The 22,349-nt window shown below is 41.2% G+C and overlaps 1 protein-coding gene across 6 annotated transcripts in view; it reads right to left on the reverse strand.

The window, feature by feature from the left end:
* Positions 1 to 22,349, reverse strand: part of CSMD3 (CUB and Sushi multiple domains 3) — a 1,342,864-nt gene that overhangs the window by 581,166 nt on the left and 739,349 nt on the right. For all 6 annotated transcript variants that reach the window (XM_056522623.1, XM_056522621.1, XM_056522626.1 and 3 more), the window contains 2 exons: positions 13,661 to 13,777; positions 1,570 to 1,785 (listed from right to left, as the gene is read on the reverse strand). In XM_056522623.1, coding sequence (XP_056378598.1) covers positions 1,570 to 1,785; positions 13,661 to 13,777 — 333 coding nt within the window. The remainder of the gene's footprint in view (positions 1 to 1,569; positions 1,786 to 13,660; positions 13,778 to 22,349) is intronic.

Genomic DNA, 22,349 nt, shown 5'->3' on the forward strand with positions numbered 1-22,349 from the left:
TAATGAGAAACTAACCAGTCCTGCAGCAGCATCAGGCTTGTCCATAAGTCATTGACAAAAGATGACTCATGGACAAGGCTGCATTGGCAGACACACCAATCACCTCCAACCACCACAAGGAAGGACATGCCACCTTCCCCTGAGATGATTTCTAACACTGTGAGCTAAAGAAAAAAAATCTAAAAACATTTTTATAATAAATATAGCTGATAGAGACATTAAAATCAGATGTACATGGTTTAGGTGCTGATTAACAAATTATTATGTTTTTTGTGGGATCTGAAAGGTACACTTTAATTCAATAGACAAGCATGTCTCAGTTCTCACTTTTAATTTGATATTCATAATTTCTAGAGACTTCTTTTATCATGCACAGGACCAAACACGTCTGAATTTTGGCTTGTATTTTAATAAAATAATTTCTCCTTTTTTGAAGGGGTGTTATAGCTTTGGCTGAGGTTGAAAAACTGGCCAAAATTAAAGAAAAAAAAAGAAAAAAAAGCATTTTGGAAAAAAAAAAGCTCTTTCAGCCTCAAACTACATGGGAACATAGCCTCCGACGATTATAATTCAGCTGCTGTTAAGCTTTTCTTTTAGGAAATGCTCGTCATATCAATCAATTACTGGCTTGCAGTTGTTTTTCCTTCTTCAATGCTGAGATGTATACTACGGGGGGTAGTACACATGTATTATTATTATTTTTTTTTTTTTTTACTGAATGAAAGCACAACTGTTGCTGCTGCTGAATCCATAGCACTTATTGAAATCCAGCTTCCAATTTATTGGTGACAGAACCTGTTAAAATTGAAGCACCATCTGCCAAACCCTTTTTACTTCATATGAGTATTTCCTTAATTTTAAGTCACCCTCATTACTCTATGTCCAAAAACTTCTAAAGTTATTATTACCATACTAAAGGGGTACTCTAGTGGAAAAAAATAATTCAAATCCACTGGTTCCAGAAAGTTAAACAGATCTGTAAATTACTTATATTAAAAAAAAAAAAAAATAATAATCCTTTCAGTACTTATCAGCTGCTATATGCTACAGAGTAAGTTGAGTTGCTCTTTCGAGTCTGACCACAGTGCTCTCTGCTGCCACCTCTGTTCATGTAAGGAACTGTCCAGAGTAGGAGCAAATCCCCAGTGCAAACCTCTTCAGCTATGGACAGTTCCTGACATGGACAGAGGTGTCAGCAGAGAGCACTGTGGTAAGACAGAAAAGAACAACTCAACTTCCTTTGTAGTATACAGCAGCTGATAAGTACTGAAAGGATTAAGATTGTTTTAATACAAGTAATTTACAAATCTTTTTAACTTTCTGGCACCAGTTGATTAGATTTTTATTTTTTTTTTTTTTTTTACCAAAGTATCCCTTTATTGCTTTATACCTATTATGAAATGTGATGATAATTGTTATTTTACTAATACTAAACCACAAAATTAACAGAAAACCTATAGTTTATAAACAATATTTTACAAAAATATTTTAGAAACTGTTACTTTTTTTTTTCTACAACATGGTAAAATACATTTATCAAATATTACATTTTGCACTTTGTATCCTTACCGGAAAAGGTGATGTTGAATCCTTCATATGATATTGAAAAATCAGAAATAAACCGTAACTGAGCTCTGAAATTTCCATAGAGACCCGCATTAATTGCTGCAGGGAGCTCGGAGCCGGTGAGCCGTGCCAGGGGCTGAGTAAAACTGCCGTTTTCCGTGATTAGTAAGTAGTCATGAAGATCTTCCAGATGAAAGGTGTGAAAGGTGAACTGTACTCCTGAAAGAGTAAACTAGATTAGAGATGCCAATCAATCCATTACTAAATAATTCCATTTTATATGATATAGAATAATATTATATCTGGTATTTAGGGAATAGACATGTGTTGAAGTATGTACAAATGATTGAAATATGTGGTGTTTAGGTTTAATGTCCTTGAGGAAGCCTTTTTTGACGATATATATATATATATATATATATATATATATATATATATATATATATATATGCTTGACAAAGGCTGCTATTGCCAAAACGTTGCATCTGTTGTGAGGAAGAATAAAGTAATCCAAAGTAATCCAGTTTTCAAGATCCATGACCTGGCTGGTGCTGTGATTTCGGGATTCTGGTTATATATATATATATATATATATATATATATATATATATATATATATATATATATATATATATATATATATAGTAGACTTGTGCACTAGAAAAATTTTCGTTTAATTTCGTTTCGTTTTTTCGTTTTGGAAAAAAATTTCGGTTCGGCAATGTTTTCGGTTTAGATTTTTCGGATACATTCGGTATTCGGGTATTCGTGTTGTTTTTTTCGGATACATTCGGTATTCGGGTACATTCGGTAAATCTTTTTAGTCTTTTTTTGGACTTTAGCGATCCTAATAAATAATGGAGATACCTTTTTTATTAAAATTTCGCAGGGTATCATAAAAAAATCATAATAAAAAAGATACAGTGGTGATGAAAAAAATTGTATCTAATGAAATGTATCTTTTTTATTATGAAATGTTTATTCATTTTTAAACAGGGATCAATTTATGTGAGCGGGTAAAGCACTAAAAATGTAGCCGACAATAATGAAAATGTAGTGTGTGCGTGTTTTTCACTTTTTAAAAAAAAACATTTTTTAGGTAGTACTACTACTCCCAGCATGGAACACACTCTTCCATGATGGGAGTAGTAGTTACCTGTACTAATTGACAGATTGCAGGGGTCCCTTGCGATCCTCTTGTATAATGTACAGATGCGCTGGCTGCTCTTCTATGGTCCCCTGCACTCACGTATATATACACATATTCATATTTCCCGCAGAGCTGTGATTGGCCAGATGGTTCCAGCCAATCACAGCTCTCTGTGAGAAATAGGAATATGTGTATATATACGGCCGTGCAGGGGTCCATAGGAGAGCGGCCGCCGCATTCATACATTATACTGGAGGATCGCAGCGGGTGTCAGGAGTGATACCCGCAGTGATCTTTCCTTTACTACAAGTACTAATACTCCCAACATGGAGCACACTCTGCTCCATGCTGGGAACTGTAGTACCTGCATTAATAGACAGATCGCAGCGGGTGTCAGAAGTTACACTGGCTGCCATATGTCTATTAATGCAGGTACTACAGCTCCCAGCATGGAGCAGAGTGTGCTCCATGTTGGGAGTATTAGTAGCTGCAGTAAGGGACAGATCCCAGGGATGTCACTCCTCCTGACACCCGCTGCGATCCTCCTGATGTGAATGTCGGGATCAGCTGTTCTCAGGGCTACAGAGCCAGGAGAACAGCTGACGCTGAGCCGTAGGTATACATCGTATATCTACTGCCCAGCAAGAACTTACAGTGAGCTTGCAATGTGTATACAGTATACACATTGCTGGCTCACTTAACCCCTTGCTGAGCTGTGCGCTATGCGCAAGCCCAGCAAGGGAAGAGTTAACTTACACTGCTGGACAGTGTAGGTTAACCCTTTGGGCGGTATACACTATATACAGCTATCTATAGATAGCTGTATACAGTGTATACAGAAGACGAAGTCCAGCTTACTTCCCTCGAGTCCCGGGCCGGGTTCGTGTAGCTCCGCCCCCTAGTGGTGACGTCATTAGGGGGCGGAGCTACAGAAGGGAACAAGGCTAGTTTATCTGAAGCTCTGTTCACATTGTACGTTTTGTATAATGTGAACAGACCCTTCTGGCAGTGTCTACCCAGACAGGGAGACTCCAGCTGTTGCTAAACTACAACTCCCAGCATGCCCAGACAGCCAAAGGCTGTCTGGGCATGCTGGGAGTTGTAGTTTTGCACCAATTGGTGGCTCCCTGTTTGGGTAGACATTGCATCATGGGTGCTCTCCCCAGCGGACAGCGCCAAAAATGTCATAACCAATTTTTTGTGTTTTTTTCTTCTCGTTTCAGATCCGTGTATGCAGAGGATTACTGCGGATTCGATGGATTACGGCGGATTATTTATTTTTTCCTTTAATAAAATGGTTAACGAGGGCTGTGGGGGAGTGTTTTTTTAAATAAAATAATTTTTCCAATGTGTTGTGTTTTTTTTTTTTAATTGAATTTTCAAGGTTAGTAGTGGACGCTGTCTTATTGACGGAATCCATTACTAGGCCAGGGCTTAGTGCTAGTCCCAAAAACAGCTAGCGCTAACCCCCAATTATTACCCCGGTACCCACCGCCACAGGGGTGCCGGGAAGAGCCGGTACCAACAGGCCCGGAGCGTCAAAAATGGCGCTCCTGGGCCTAGGCGGTAACAGGCTGGCGTTATTTAGGCTGGGGAGGGCCAGTAACAATGGTCCTCGCCCACCCTGGTAACGTCAGGCTGTTGCTGTTTGGTTGGTATTGTGCTGAGAATGAAAATACGGGGAACCCTATGCGTTTTTTTTTTAATTTAAATAAAAAAATTAAAAAAAAAAACGCATAGGGTTCCCCGTATTTTCATTCTCAGCCAGATACCAACCAAACAGCAACAGCCTGACGTTACCAGGGTGGGTGAGGACCATTGTTACTGGCCCTCCCCAGCCTAAATAACGCCAGCCTGTTACCGCCTAGGCCCAGGAGCGCCATTTTGACGCTCCGGGCCTGTTGGTACCGGCTCTTCCCGGCACCCCTGTGGCGTTGGGTACCGGGGTAATAATTGGGGGTTAGCGCTAGCTGTTTTTGGGGCTAGCACTAAGCCCTGGCCTAGTAATGGATTCCGTCAATAAGACAGCGTCCACTACTAACCTTGAAAATTCAATTAAAAAAAAAAACACAACACATTGGAAAAATTATTTTATTTAAAAAAACACTCCCCCACAGCCCTCGTTAACCATTTTATTAAAGGAAAAAATAAATAATCTGCCGTAATCCATCGAATCCGCAGTAATCCTCTGCATACACGGATCTGAAACGAGAAGAAAAAAACACAAAAAATTGGTTATGACATTTTTGGCGCTGTCCGCTGGGGAGAGCACCCATGATGCAATGTCTACCCAAACAGGGAGCCACCAATTGGTGCAAAACTATAACTCCCAGCATGCCCAGACAGCCTTTGGCTGTCTGGGCATGCTGGGAGTTGTAGTTTAGCAACAGCTGGAGTCTCCCTGTCTGGGTAGACACTGCCAGAAGGGTCTGTTCACATTATACATAATGTACAATGTGAACAGAGCTTCAGATTAATTAGCCTTGTTCCCTTCTGTAGCTCCGCCCCCTAATGACGTCATCACTAGGGGGCGGAGCTACACGAACCCCGCCCGGGACTCGAGGGAAGTAAGCTGGACTTCGTCTTCTGTATACACTGTATACAGCTATCTATAGATAGCTGTATATAGTGTATACCGCCCAAAGGGTTAACCTACACTGTCCAGCAGTGTAAGTTAACTCTTCCCTTGCTGGGCTTGCGCATAGCGCACAGCTCAGCAAGGGGTTAAGTGAGCCAGCAATGTGTATACTGTATACACATTGCAAGCTCACTGTAAGTTCTTGCTGGGCAGTAGATATACGATGTATACCTACGGCTCAGAGTCAGCTGTTCTCCCGGCTCTGTAGCCCTGAGAACAGCTGATCCCGACATTCACATAAGGAGGATCGCAGCGGGTGTCAGGAGAAGTGACATCCCTGGGATCTGTCCCTTACTGCAGGTACTAATACTCCCAACATGGAGCACACTCTGCTCCATGCTGGGAGCTGTAGTACCTGCATTAATAGACATATGGCAGCCAGTGTAACTTCTGACACCCGCTGCGATCTGTCTATTAATACAGGTACTACAGTTCCCAGCATGGAGCAGAGTGTGCTCCATGTTGGGAGTATTAGTACTTGTAGTAAAGGAAAGATCACTGCGGGTATCACTCCTGACACCCGCTGCGATCCTCCAGTATAATGTATGAATGCGGCGGCCGCTCTTCTATGGACCCCTGCACGGCCGTATATATACACATATTCCTATTTCTCACAGAGAGCTGTGATTGGCTGGAACCATCTGGCCAATCACAGCTCTGCGGGAAATATGAATATGTGTACATATACGTGAGTCCAGGGGACCATAGAAGAGCAGCCAGCGCATCTGTACATTATACAAGAGGATCGCAAGGGACCCCTGCAATCTGTCAATTAGTACAGGTAACTACTACTCCCATCATGGAAGAGTGTGTTCCATGCTGGGAGTAGTAGTACTACCTAAAAAATGTTTTAAAAAAAAGTGAAAAACACGCACACACTACATTTTCATTATTGTCGGCTACATTTTTAGTGCTTTACCCGCTCACATAAATTGATCCCTGTTTAAAAATGAATAAACATTTCATAATAAAAATGATACATTTCATTAGATACAATTTTTTCCATCACCACTGTATCTTTTTTATTATGATTTTTTTATGATACCCTACGAAATTTTTATAAAAAAGGTATCTCCATAATTTTTTAGGATCGCTAAAGTCCAAAAAAAGAATATAAAGATTTACCTAATGTACCCGAATACCGAATGTATCCGAAAAATGCAAACTATCTATATCCTTTTTATTATATTTGTTATCAGAATGAATTCTTCACGTTCGTTTACAGATAACGAATGCAATAGGGTCGGGAAATAAGAATGTATTCGTTACTTTGCTATTCGTATTATTGTGGCTATTCGGGAATGTTCAAAATATGTTTTCGTGCATTCGGATCGGTCCGAATGCACGAAAACGGTAAAATTCGTTAATTTAGACATTCGTGCCGAACCGAATTGCACATGTCTAATATATAGATGTGTGTGTGTGTGTGTGTGTTAACAATAACTCCACAAGTCATCCCAAGTGATTTATTTCAAAATTGGATGCACGTAGCCCCCTGCACGTGTTTCCTGTGTGAGTTAGGGGGAGGAGCTGCCTTCAAAGAGCTGATTAGGTCACATGGTTAGGGGAGCAGTGAATATAGATGAGGGAGGTGTGTGCGCCTCAGACAAACACAGCCAACCACACACACTGAAGCACTCTTGTCTCTGAAAGCTGAGAAGAAGGGAGCATGACATTGCAAAGTGATGTGTCTACCCAGCAAAGTGGAGTTGACAGTTATTGTGTGTGGTAAGAACTATTGGACAATAGGAAAAACTAGGAGAAACAGGGTATGTACCTTGCAAAATGTTATAACCTTAGCATGTGCAGCTATACAAAGGTAATATAATTTGGCTGGAATTCTCCTCTAAAGTTTTCCAATACTTTTCTATCAGGAAAAATAATAACAGGGCTAGCATGGCACTGCTTTCTCCCACTAAGGGAGAGTCTTTAGCAAGGCATGCAAGGACAATAAGACATAGAGGTGGGGTTTGGCATGGTACATATCCACTTCCAAGTATGTTATAGCTCAACAATGAGTGCACAGACAGAATAAAGAAAATATTCCATGAAAAAAGTACATATAGTACTTAAAGCCTTTCACGTCTGGACAAGGAAATACACGAGGAGAAGCCCATATTTATCAAGCAACATGCTCCAAAATTGAAAAAAAAAAAAAAAGCATCACTCACAATGCAGTTGACATGTCGGATTTTTTAAAAATAATAGTACATTTTCCCCAGTATTTGTCACTTTGTGGGCACCCAGAGATTGTTACATAAATGAGGCCTTTTAAGTCTTCTAATATAATACATTGATGTTGTGTTGTATTGGTTTAATGAGAAACTGGAATCCTAAACCAAATTAGAGAAAAGGCAATGAAAGGACACATCTGCATACAGAGGAGGGGCATCCAAATGTATGTAGATTTTTAAGAATGGATGGCCCATCAATATCAGATTGAGGGGAAACCTGACACCTGGCACTCCTTCTGATGAGTTTTTTTTTTTGAAGACTGTGGCACTTATCTTGCTGCATCGGTATAGGAGATATGTCGGCACTTCCGTGCATATTGTGGTGGTGCACGAGGTGCAGATATGCCAATAGTAAAAATAAGGGTACTCAGCACTCACCAATGTTGCAAAATAGTGAAGATTTGTTGGCCGATATCATGGTACAGGACGTGTTTCGGCTTAACAGCCTTCCTCAGCTGTCTGCCTGTCGGCAGACAGCTAAGGTAGGCACTTATGCTGAAACACATCCTGTACCGTGATATGGACCAATAAATCTTCACTATTTTGCAACATTGGTGAGTGCTGGGTACCATTCTTTCTACACATATTGCTGCAGGCAGTCTCTTTAATATTTTCTGGCACTCTTCCTTGCATGCACTATGCTTTTATTGGCAGTTGTGCAAGGAACTGTAATGGTGTCCCATTAAAGTCTACTGGACAATGCTGGATTTCCTTGCACTACCACTACTATAAGCACCGGTAAACATTGAAGAGGCTGCATACTCTTAAAAAAAATGATCTTGGAGCGGGGGGGGGGGGGGGGGACAGACGTCTATAAAGTTCAACCAAGAGAAGTAAGAAGAAGTGGATGAAATGAGAGGGAAATAGTTAAATCAGTATTTGAGCAAGAAAAAAGATTGGTTCACCACACTAAACCCAATACACCTGGTTATAGTGAGGGTGAACAGGAGACCAATGTGGGGTCTCTGACTTATATGCATACCTGCAGTCTGGGGCCCGGTCCCTCTGAAGATTGGCTTCTGTCTGCGCTGACTTGTGCACTGGAGGCAGGCAATATTCATGGTCGCTGGTCACATGAGCGCTCAGTAGGCACAAGCGCTCACGTGACCAGCGACCATGAATATTCAAATCCAGCCGGTGGGCCCGCCTCCAGCATGCAATTCAGCGCAGATAGAAGCCGATCTTCAGAGGGACAGAGCGCCGAACTGCAGGTATGTATATAAGTCAGAGACCTTGCATCAGTCTCCTGTTCACCCGCACTATAACACGGTGTATTGGGTTTAGTGTGGGTGAACGGGTGAACGTTTTCCTTTAATGATGTACAAAGAGAGATTTTTGATGGGAGGAACATGAAGAACATTTCTATTCACTGTATTTGTCTCATACACTTACTGAAGATGTTTGATTCTTTCGTGTGCACATAACAGCTGCAATTTCCACCCATTTCACAATGCTCCTCTTTGAGCTCTAGTGGGAATAAACTTTACCCTTTTTCGTGCTCATCACCTGCAAAGGGCAATGATTTGCGACATGGCTCATCAACAGATGGTGCCAAGGGCTCTATAGGAGAACAGCTTAAAACCGAACATAAAAAGTAAAACAAAATAAAAAAAAAAATAAAATATATATATATATATATATATATATATATATATATATAAGCAATTAATGGGTTAAAAGTTTGAAGGAAAAATCACCAGATAAAAGGAGAATGTGAAAATTATCCTTCCTGCTGAGGCATTGAGTAAAGAAAAGAGCCATGTCTGGGAAATCAGCCAAGGTCATGGAATTAGATGAACGTGTGTGCCGGTGTGTGCGCGTGTGTGCCAGTGTGTCTGTGTGTGTGTTGCTGTACCGTGATTGACAGAAACGATAAAAATAAAAAATCTATTGGGTACAGTATAGAAAGTACAGTAAGGTCAGCAGGGTCAATGTAATGATCTGATATAACACTGGGGTAAATTGATTGAAACCATGAAGAATTGTTGGGATTTTGGTAAGCACAGTCTATGAAAAATTTAGTAGCAAACTAACGAACGATAGCTACATAACTCAGACATCAAAAGGAAGTAAACCTATTGTAAATAGTGCATTCCAAGGAGTTATCAAGGGACATTGCATTTTTTATATGACCGGGGTCGTTTTCTATATGGAAAAAGTCATACTCACCTTTCCCAGTCCCCCGCAGCATCTGGTCTCATGTAGTCTGGTCCCGTCTCATTATCCTTTTTACTGCTTCCGCTTCCTTTTACTGCCTGCTCAGCCAATCACTGACTAAGGTGGGACACTGCTGCAGCTAGTGATTGGTTGAGTGGGCAGCTTCTGATGAGATGACTCGTCTTGGAAGCACAAAACATCAAAGGTGGGAAGTGGAGCATTCAGTAACATCAAATAGGGCAACATGGTAGGGGGGACAGGGTATGTGAGCAGGGCCAGACTGGCAATCAGGCACACCGGGCATTTGCCCGGTGGGCCGTGCCATCCAGTGGGCCTCAACGCAATGTTTAAAAACGTTTTTTTTTCTAAGTTTGCGGCTCCAGACGCTCTTACCCCTCCTACTTTCTGGAGGCAAACGTGTGCCGTGTAGGCACGATGTCTGCTTGCTCCTGGTGCCCAGGAAGAAATGGAGGCTGGCAAGCAGATGGGAGTCGGCGCTCCTTATCTGCCTCTGACCCCAACATCCATGGCAACATATTCCTGGCGGTGGTGGCATAGCAGAGGCCCCTGTGGTGCGGTGCGGGGGGGGGTTCTTCCTTCTATGTAGGGGCCCCCAGCAGTGCCCCCCTCCAAACTAAAACGCATAAAATGCCGGAACCCCCTGCCCCAGGCACCTCCAGCACTCCTGGGCTGCGTTGCTGTAGCATGGGCATTTGCTTTGGCCTACCCAGGGTACTAGAGCTTCCGTGCGGCCTAGCGCTGCCTCAGACCCTGGATCCCCGGGACCTGATCACCCTGAACTCACGGCGTATGCAGGTGCGGAGGACTGGGGGGGGGGGAGGTTATGTATCATGTGTATGTATTATGTTTGCATGTATATGTTATGTGAGGTGTGTTTGATGTGTGTATGATTTATGTGTGAGTATACGTATTATGTGCGTATGTATTATTGCGTTTGTGTATGTATGATGTGTGTACAGTGTGTGAGTATGTATGGAATGTATGATGTGTATATAATGTAGGATGTGTGTACAGTGTGTGAGTATGTATGTAATGTATGACGTGTATATAATGTATGATGTGTGTACAGTGTGTGAGTATGTATGTAATGTATGATGTGTATATAATGTATGATGTGTGTGAGTAAGTATGTAATGTATGATGTGTATGTAATGTATGATGTGTGTACAGTGTGTGAGTATGTATGGAATGTATGATGTGTATGTAATGTATGATGTGTGTACAGTGTGTGAGTATGTATGTAATGTATGATGTGTATATAATGTATGATGTGTGTACAGTGTGTGAGTATGTAAAGTATGATGTGTATGTAATGTATGATGTGTGTACAGTGTGTGAGTATGTATGTAATGTATGATGTGTATGTAATGTATGATGTGTGTACAGTGTGTGAGTATGTATGTAATGTATGATGTGTATGTAATGTATGATGTGGGGGGGCGGCGGCTGGTGTATGTATGATGTGTGTGTATATGTATGATGTGTGTATATATGTATGATTTGTGTAGAATGTGTATGTGTGATGTGTGTGTATATGTATGATGTGAGTAAGATGTGTGCGTATGTATGATGTGTTTATGTATGAAATGTATGAATATGCATGATGTGTGTATGTATGATGTGCATGTATGTATGATGTGTGTAAGATAGTGAGATGTATGTATGTTTTATGTATGTATGTATTTATCTACGATGTGCGTATGTATTTTACGCATTTTACATGCGGAAATTCAGCACAATTAACACCATTTGAACATGACCTCAGGGGTCTGCAGTGGACAGAGAGCTCTGGAGGAGGTGAACAGAGAAAGGCAGAGGAGTCTGGAGGAGTAGGGAAAAGGGGGTCTGGAGGAGGAGGACAGAGGGGTCAGGAGGAGGACAGAGGAGTCTGGAGGAGGAGGACAGAGGGGTCTGGAGGAGGACAGAGGGGTCTGGAGGAGGAGGACAGAGGAGTCTGGAGGAGGAGGACAGAGGGGTCTGGACAAGGAGGACAGAGGGGTCTGGAGAAGTAGTGAAAAGGGGGTCTGGAAGAGGAGGACAGAGGGGTCTGGAGGAGGAGGACAGAGGGGTCAGGAGGAGGACAGAGAAGTCTGGAGGACAAAGGAGAGTGGAGGAGTAAAGTGGGGTCTGGTGGAGAAGGAAGGAGGAGAACAGAGGGGCCCGCAGAAGGGGATTGAGGAGGACAGATTGGTCTGGAGAAGAAGAGAAAACAGAAGTATTGAGGAGGACGCAGGAGGAAAGATAGGTCAGGAGAAGGATGAAGTACAGAGATGTCAGGAGGAGTAAAGAGGGGTCTGGAGAAGGAGAATAAAGGTGGACAGAGGGGTCTGGAGGAGGAGGAAAAATGAGTCTGGAGGAGGAGGGTTGAGGAGGAAAGAGGAGTCTGGAGGAAGAGGACAGAGGGGCCTGGAGGAGGGTGGAGGAGGAAAGAAGAGGATGGAGGAGGACAGAGGGTCTGGAGGAGGATAGAGGAGGACAGAGAGGTCTGGAGCAGGAGGGCAGAAGAGAATGTGGGAGGAGGACAGAGGGGTCTGGAGGAGAAGGACTGAGGGGTCTAGAGGAGAAGGACTGAGGAGGACAGAGGGTCCTGGATGAGGAGAACAGAGGGGTCAGGTGGAGGAGGAGGATGGAGGAGTAAAGAGGGCCTGGAGCAGACTTGCATTGAGGGAGCGTGGCCATGACATCACGACCCCCAGCTGCCCACTCCAAGCGTTCGTTACATTAGACACTAGTCTAATGTAACATAAAAAGTCTTAAATCCTATTTTTCTAGTAAGTAATCCTTCAAGAGGTAACCAGGAGACACTCACTGGAGATACGGAAATACTATTATTTAACAGTTAGCGAAATATCACATAACTTGGGTAAGCAATCTGGACGCAACAGACAAGATAACAGCTGTTTCACACCCACAATGACCTAACAAAGCACGATTTTGGGATGTGAAAATGGCTGTTACTTCACCCTTGTCTAGTGTGCAGGTTGCTTACCCATGTTTTGCTAACCATTTCATTAAAAACTTTGCTCAGCGTACCAAATTGTTGTGTTTTGGGTGCAAAGCAGTGAAGTGATTGTGCCGACTGCTGTGTCTTTTTCATATTCCTATTTTTCTAGTACTTTCTAGCATTTTCTACACAAACAATATGCATAATAGGCAGACACCATTGACTACATAACTTTTCTATTCTTTCGACACAAAGGGATGTAAAAACAACGTGAAATAATGATGTTCAACCCAATACAGAGCCATTTTGGTGGAAACCTGTTAGCATTGTCTATCAAAGGCATATGGGATGATGTCGAGATAATGTGGAGAGGGAACGGTGTCATTCCAATTAAGTCTTCTTTTAATGTAGCTGCCTTCACAACATGAGCGCTCCTAATCAATGCGGCACCATCAAATGCCTTGTTCTTCATGCCGCTACTTAATGCACTGTGCAATTCTCTTAATAGAGATATAGCAAGTGTACGGAGAACAAAGTATGCAAAACACCATACTTAGTAGTAACGATAGGAGCGAAAGAAAAGCCTAATTCCCTCTTATTTTCTTTATAGTGATGACTATAACAGTAACTCTGGTCTTAAGCATATACTAGCTCACAAAATTAATACACTATAGACACTACTAAAAGGCTAACCGTATTTAACGTTTAGTGCTATAGAAACAGATCATTTTCTTCCCTCAACCTTTATAGCCCATTCCCCGAACTTTATACGTACTGTATGTGTGTATAATTAAATTATTATCACTCTCACAAAATCTCGCTGGGCTAATGATGGATCTATCCTCGATGGCTGTGTTTATCGGCCTACTTTAGGTTTATCGATGTTACATCAACTAAACAAGCCTATAATGTGAAGTGACAGCATACAAACCCATACAAGATTCTGTTACCTTTTCCGTGGGTGACTTCTATGGTCCATGTACAATTCAAAGAGTTGGGGTAGAATTCTGGGTATCCCGGGGAAAGGATCGTGCCGTTTGGACCTCTTACATCTCCTCCACATAAAGCTAGAGTGAAGAAAAGGTAAATGGTGGGTTAATAATACACATACAGTAGATGCAGCTTTCTTTTTGTTATATTTTTTGGGTTTGTTTTATTTTCACAAAAAATAAAAGAAGGACTTGTCGCTCCAAGCTGGGAGTGATCAATTCATTTAATCTTCATTTTCCAATGTCAGACTGGATATCACTGAGAAAAAGGTAACAACATAATGGTCTATTGCCCTTCATCAGGATTAATCAAGAATCAATTATGTGGAATTATGTATACACCTATGTAGTAGTGTTGCTACTATATTATTTATTTCTTGTTGGTATTCAATCAAACATGGACAAATAAAGATTGCATAATGATATCATATAATTTGGAATTGTTGACCCTTTTTTCATTTCTACTAGGGCCTGATGCCCAAAAAGTCTTATAAGGGCATGCCAGCCCCTTAAAGGGGTACTCCGCCCCTAGACATCTTATCCCCTATCCAAAGCTATGCCCCCTCCCATAGACTTGCATTAAGGGGGAGGGCCGTGATGTCTCCCTCATGACGTCACAACCTGCCCCCTTAATGCAAGTCTATGGGATGGGGCGTGACTTTGGATAGGGGCTAGATGTCTAGGGGGCGGATCCGAGGGGGCAGAGCCATAACCTCACAATGCTCCGGCCCCTGTATCGCCCGTCATTACGCACGGAGCGAGTTAGCTCCCCGAAAACCATTTCTGAAAAATTCGCTCTCAAAATCCCATTGTCGCTCCTTTCCTTATGAGCCCTGTAGTCCACACACAGAGCACTTTACATCCACATATGAGATATTTCATTACTTGAGAGAAATTAGAATTTTTCATCAAGAAATGATGCAAGTATGGCCAAAAATTTACCACTAATTTAGAGTAGAATATATCACAAAAAAACAATCTTGGAATCAAATTCATAAGTAGAAGCATCCCAAAGGTATTAATGCTTAAAGTGACAGCATAAATGCACAATTGCATTTGGGGTTGAGCACCTCCTGCCATTTGAGACCACATCTTTGTTGTTGTTTAAATCTTATACTTGAAGGTGTATAAATGCCCCTTTTAATGTGCCTTGATCACTATTAAGGCAGCATTAAGGTCCACCTGTGAGGCCAGCAACATATCAGCCAACTTTGGTGGGGCTTATAGTCGGCCTCCCTCCTCCCATTGTATGTGTGCCCAGCCATACTGGAGGTCAAAGGGAGCAGGCTGTGAGTCAGCCTAATGCTGCTGTAATTGCCCACTGGCCCCTGGTTTTGCTTATCATGCACAGGTAGGTTAGTGTTAGATCCCGTGCCACTTGAGAAACCTCGGTGTTGGTGTGCGGGCTCAGGTATGTCCTTCATACAAGGATATACTGGCTAATTTTGTCAATTTTAACATCAGTTTTGAGGGTTAGCCAATGTCATTGTTTACATCCACGACAATAGTGGACCTACATTTTTGTATTGTATTATTAAAGTGACAGTGGTCAGATTTGCAAAAAAAAATGCTCTGGTCCTTAAGGTGAAAAAGGGGTTGGTCCTTAAGTGGTTAAAAAAACTTTGCTGCTATGGAGTACAGTGAAGAAGGAATTGTGAAACCCTCCTGTCTTGATATAAGATCTGTATTGTTACTTACAGTTTTCCAGTGTTTCTGTAAAAATGTTGACTGTCCCTGATATCTAGAATTGTTTTTGAAAAAAAACTCAAGTTGACAACTCTGATTATATGTTTGATAATCTAGAATGCTGGATAGTTGGAACGACTTGACAATACTCTGTTGGGAGATGTATAAGCTACAAGTGTCTATGTGAGTTTACCTTATGGTGTGATGTGAGTTGCAGCCTGTTGAGGCTTTTTGTAACATATTGCAATATTGTATTGAAATTATATCATGGCATATTATTTGGGTTCTATTTTAAAACAGTTTAATTTGAAAATCCTGCTTTTCTATTTCCTACCTGTGCCTATATCAAAGGTATCCTTCCACTTGACAATCAAAAAGACTTCTTGGGCATATATGATTGATGCCCTACCCTGAGGATAGGCTAACAGTTGCTGATCACCAGGGTGCAGACACTCAACCATCACGCTGAGCATTTTCTCTGAACCCACACTCCACAGTTAATGGGGCAGGAAGCAGTTGGCTCCATTCACTGTGTAGTGATGGTGCCACGTTACTGCAACTTAGCTTCAATTCAATTGAACTTAACCCGGTCTGGCCACAACACAGTTAAAGAAAGCAACTGCTTCCAGCTCCCTTCAGTGATTGTCGGACTATCCAAAGATTATCAATTATATTAAGAAAAAAAGAAACCAAAAGGAACCTAAAACCTACAAGTCTACACCAATATAAGTGTATCATACTATGGTGAATTTAAGAACCCATGCCCAATAGTTCTAAGAAGTCATAGCCATTCTTAGCCTGCCCTTTTTATTTGTATTTATTTATTTATTCATTTATTTATTTTCAGTCACACATAAGAAAGTTGATGGTACTATTAACACAGATGGCAACTAAAGTAATTCATAGTCCAGTCCTGTTACAGGTCTATTAAATTGATGACATGGAGCAATGTTTACAAAATATTCATTGTTTGAAGCACATATGAAACACAATACAAATACTTTTACCTTTGATTTTTACTGAGATATTGAAACCACTTTATAATGTGGTAACACGACCCGAGGAAAGTAAAAAATAAATAAAATAAAAAATAATAATAAAAAAATCAATTGCAATATAAGTTTGGATGTGAAATGACCCTTCAAATACTTTGGATGACTCCAGCTATCTCTGTTTACCTATCAGTAGTATTCATCCAATCACACTGCTGTGCAAACTTTACAATCTGTATAAATCCTCCGATCAATCAAAGGAGACTCTCCGCAGGTAAGTTTATTTTAACAAAAACCTCACATTACATTCAGAAGCCGCTCACAGAAAATCATTATCGTTTCTCATGGTTTATGTAAGATGAAAAGTTTTCAAGGACTTCGGAAAATCTTTTTTTTTTTTTAAACTTCCTCATGTTTTTCTTGGCAGGTTTAGACACATACACAGTGTGATAGTTTTTCTTGTGGGGTTACTATATTTCATTAGCGCTGCTAGGAACTAAAGGAACCTGTTTATGTGATGGTATCATGCCTGTATACAATAAAAAGCTGCAATATTTAAATTATTCACTGCTAAAGTAGCATTTTACATAGGCTTAAAACCATTTTAAAGGGGTCATCCACCATATAAAAAGCTATTTCACATACCCTATAAGGGACTTCTCAGTTAATCAAGAGGGAATACTCTAGGATTGTCATTACTTGGCCACAGTAAAATGGGGGTTATAAAGAATGCCCTTGCTCTGGAGGACTTGTCCTATATTAGCCAGTTGATGCAACTGCTCAGTGTAATTCCTAATGTCTCCTATGATGGCGCTGTTGGGAAACTGAATACTTTCTGTAAGGTTTCCACATAGATTTTAGCTGGTTGCTAGGGGTCCCAGCAGGACTTATTTTCAGGGGACCCTTCTCACAAATTGACTGCCAAATTAGGTTTTCTCCTGATATCTAATTTCCTTTGCTATCAAAGACACAAGTACTTAAATGGGTACTCTGCCCATAGACATCTAATCCCCTATCCAAAAGATAGGGAATAAGATGTCTGATCTTGGGGGGTCGCTACTGGGGCCTTCCACAATTTCTGGAGTGGCACCCCAGTCACCCAATGCACGGAGCAAACTCTGCTCCGTGCCAGATGATGGGTGACCAAAGCTATCATGCACCTTCCATTCATGTCAAAGGGAAGAGGTGTGGCGGCTATGTACTAGCTGTCACACCTCCTCCCATAGACATGAATGGAGGGGGCATGGCGTGGTGTCACGAATACGGAAGCTCCAAGCTTGTGTTCAGACAGCCACGCCGCTGGCCTGGAGATCGCGGGTTGTCCCATTGGCTTCAATCCCTTAAAAATTATTATATGGACACAAAAAGCATAAATTGGTTTTGAAGCAAAACTTTGGACATGTTGCAAAGACATGTCAGAAGTTTAGATTAAGAACAATGAGTTATAAGTCAATCAAGTGTGTGGCAACACTCTTCACTTCCCGGCCAGCAACTTCCTCTGATTCCGAATTGTGCACTACCCCACACTTCACTGATTTACTCCGCAGCGATCATGAGTTATAGGCCGAAGTAGTATGTAGCAGCGCTCTTCATTCTCCAGCCAGCTTATTCACTGCATTAATTAAAGTAGTGGATAAGTCATATTTGATTGACAGTTAGTGAGTGAGACAAGCGCTGCCGCACACTTCACCGGTTTGAAACTCCCGATTCAGGTGTGATCTTAACTTTTGACTTGTCTGGATGACAAGTCCAATTTAATTTTTTTTAAACAGTAATGCTTTGATTTTAGGATCCCATTGCTATCTATCATTATTACAAGAGATGAATAGATGGCTATCGCTTTAAAAATAAGATATAAAGAATATTTAACAATGTTCCATGAGCAGAAAATCCCAGGAGCGCGTCAAGAGAAAATCTGGATTCCAGAGTCACACCGGAACAGCAGGTAGAATTTCGCAAATGCTTGCCTTACAGTACTACAGATCCTACTTTGGTTTTATGGTTTTACAGAAATAATTTATGAAAATGTAGTTTGCTTTATCCCCCAAATTTATTCTGAATTAATGAGTTTGTGTCCAGAGTAGTCACATTACTTACTGCAAAATGCAGTTTGGATTTTGACAGAAATTATTCCAACATTAAAATTCTTATCAGTCATAAAACCACAAAGCTGTCATTCAGTGACAATGCTGTTTGTCATTAAATGGACTTTTTGTGCTGGCGTCCCTGACCTCTGCTCATCTCACTTCACTGACTTGGCACTTTCACTAAGTGTCAACCCTTATAAAACCTTTTTTTTTACTCCTGCATATCAGAAATTCATGTAAAATCTGATAAGAAACTTTATGACTGTAATGACTTTGCTTAGCGTTTCAATACCTAAACATATGTGGTAGTAGCGAATGTCAGATTGGTAGAAGACAAATAATGAAACAAAACAAAAATAAAATGCTATTTAATCAAAATGGAATTATTTCAAATTATCTGTTTTATAAAGATGCCATCATTGCTTATTACAGTTACCCTGTAGATCTTAAAGGAGAACTTAGGCAAAAGTAAACTTATACCCTATCCACAGGATGGGACCCTGGCTCCCTCAGAGAGGAGTGTGTGTCCTCAAATGGTAGACGGCCGATGAGAGAGCCGATAATTCCCAAGTGCTGTACACAGGTCTTTTTGGCGCTCCCATAGAAATGAATGGAGCGCATGCTGCCTGCAGCACATGATCCTCACTGAGCGCCAGGTCCCATTGCAGTGATCAAGGGGGGTCCCATTACTCGGGTCCCCGCGATCAGCTACTTTTCCCCTATACTATGAATAGGGGATAAGTTTATTTTTGCTTGATTTCTTTTTAAAACAGTGTTTAGCTTCTAGAGTAAAAGAAACAGGATTTGCAGGTTCCATGTTCAAATGGGTTTTGCAGTAATTAAAAGTGTATATTTCATATTTACAAGGTGCTTTTCTCTCCCCGCTACGTGCTCTGGCCTCCACCTTCCAAAATGTACTCATCACAGCAGTGATGGGCTGCTCAGCCATTCACCAGCTGCATCAGTGTCCCATCTCAGCCTCAGCAGGCCGTCACTGCCAAGACTATTTTGCATCCAAAGGTGGGGGGGGGGGGTCGGAGCACTGAGCACCCTTTCTGCTTCAATGGAAGAAGTGACCACTGGGTTTGGAGGGAGATCATATTTCAGGGAATTACAGTTTTGCAACCGCTGGAGACACCCTGGTTAGGAAACACTGGTCTATTGCATGGAAAGGATCACAGGTGTGTTTCAATGAGTGAGGTGGCTGATGTGTGGGAGGGAGAAAAGTGACCTCATACTTACAGACAAGGGATCTTGGGATTTGTAATTGGAGGGAGGGAACTCCAACAGGAAATAGCCAATTTTACAAAAAGAAAGCTGCAATGTTATGGTGGACTCACAACACAGCCATTTATCTCCAATACGAGCACAGATCCTTCCTAAGCATGTCCATTACTGTCTGGTAGGTAAGTACTAAAGTCACCTTATGGTGGATAACCCCTTTAATCTTAGCAATGAGCCAAGAAAAAAGCTTAAAGGAGGTTTAAAGGATATGGAAGTCGGATAAATTGGAGAATGATGGTTTCTTGGAATGAAAACATGTCTTATTTAGTCAACACATTTTGTGGAAGCACTAGACAATGGCAAACAATTAGATTTTTACTTTCATGGTGTAACTTGGATTAAAAATATGACATAATCTAATTGTTTAACATAGGCTGTAAAGCATTTGCTTTAATAAGCCCTTCTATGCTCTATGAAGTTACGGGAAAGAAGCTTATAATTACCAGCAGACAACTCATTGTTATGTAACTACAATGTAGGTGGAAAAGAAAAGAAAAACATGGTGTTTTTCACATATGTCAGGATGAACCATGCAGCTCTGTTTATCAAAAGTAAAACAGATATTTCCTTGGAAGATAGGGGTTGGACACTGAAACATAAGGATTACATTTTATTATCAGGATCTGCACTAAATCCCAGTAGCTGTACTCATCCACTGATGGGGTCACCACAGTCTGGATCTTTAACACAATTTTCAAGTTAAAGAAAGTAATAAGAAAATGGAATAAGCTCCACCAAAAGGGATGTGTTCTTCTCTCAGTCACCACTGAGCTTCAGTATGGTGCAACTGGATAAGGACCAACATTTACAATGTTGGAGAACTCTATGGGGGGCATTTACTAATCTTTTACTATGTAGTCTGGTTTTTACCCTGTTTTTTTCTACTTCATTTTTGACTATGTGCGACAAATTTACTAAATTCTTGCACGTCATTAATAAATTTGGCACACATAGGCAAAAGTGGGAAATTTACTTCATGTAGTAGAAAAAATAGTCTGTTCCTTTTTCCTGCTGTCTGAATAGGTTTGGCTGCTGGTTTCCTTCTGGATCTTTTGTTTTTGAGTTTTTTTTAGCTTTTTCACCACATCTAAATAATTCAATAACTACAGTGGTCCCTCAAGTTACAATATTAATTGGTTCCAGGAAAACCATTGTAAGTTGAAACCATTGTATGTTGAGACCATAACTCTATGGAAACAGGGTAATTGGTTCTAAAGGCACCAAAATGTCATCCAAAAATAGGAAAAAGGGACAAAGAAAAATAAGTAGATAACTGATATAGATAAAGCAAATCCTTACATATAAAAGTAAGAAAGATCTGCTGGGAGCTGTAAATCACTGTCTATGTCAGTGTTTCCCAAGCAGGGAGCCTCCAGCTGTTGCAAAACTATAACTCCCAGCATGCCTGGACAGCCAAAGGCTGTCCGGGCATGCTGGGAGTTGTAGTTTTGCAAAAAATGGGGCCACCCTGCTTGGCAAACACTGGTCTATGTAGAGGACAGGAGCTTCTTCAGGGGTCCTGTACAGTACAGGCAATGTCCAAAACAAGTAATGGAGTTGCCCTCACCTGGTGTCCAAAAGAGCAGCTAACCCTGATACAGGTAAAGTGTACAGAACATGTAATACCAGCCAGTGCATACACTTCAGTAATACAGGGGTTTTACCAGTGAATGCCCATTTTGATTGGTTGGTTCTTCCAGCCATTGACACGTTTTACAGATCTGGACTGTCTGTAGCATTGTATGTTGAGTCTGGTTTCAACTTACGATGGTCCAGAAAAGACCATTGTATGTTGAAACTATTGTATGTTGAGGCCATTGTAAGTTGAGGGATCACTGTAAATTGTAGTCATGGCTCAGAAGTGGTAAACGGCGTTTAGTGTGTGTGTGTGTGTGTGTTTATTACATTTTTTTAACAGTTTTTTTCTCCCTAAATGTACTTACACTTTTTTTTTTTTTGGTTACTTCTTCTACAGATCTGTGTATCCTGTGGACTCCTTCGGATTCGGTGGACTACTTCGATGACCAGCGTTTTTCTTTGCTTGATGTTAATAAAATGGTTAACGAGGGCTTGTGGGGGAGTGTTTTTTGTAATAAATTTTTTTTAAAACCTGTTGTGTTTTATTTTTATTTTACTTTACTAGACAGGCTTAGTAGTGGAAGCTGTCTTATAGACTGAGTCCATTACTAAGCCGGGCTTAGCGTTAGCCACAAAAACAGCTAGCGCTAACCCCCAATTATTACCCCGGTACCCAACACCACAGGGGTGCCGGGAAGAGCCGGTACCAACAGGCCCGGAGCGTCAAAAATGGCGCTCCTGGGCCTAGGCGGTAACAGGCTGGCGTTATTTAGGTTGGGGAGGGCCAGTAACAATGGTCCTCGCCCACCCTGGTAACGTCAGGCTCTTACTGTTTGGTTGGTATTTGGTTGAGAATAAAAATAGGGGGACCCTATGCGTTTTTTTAATATATTTAATTATTTATTTAAAAAAAAAAAAACGCATAGGGTCCCCCCTATTTTCATTCTCAGCCAAATACCAACCAAACAGTAATAGCCTGACGTTCCCAGGGTGGGCGAGGACCATTGTTACTGGCCCTCCCCA

This window comes from Hyla sarda, chromosome 5, assembly GCF_029499605.1.
Source record: "Hyla sarda isolate aHylSar1 chromosome 5, aHylSar1.hap1, whole genome shotgun sequence".
NCBI classification, from domain to species: Eukaryota; Metazoa; Chordata; class Amphibia; order Anura; family Hylidae; genus Hyla; species Hyla sarda.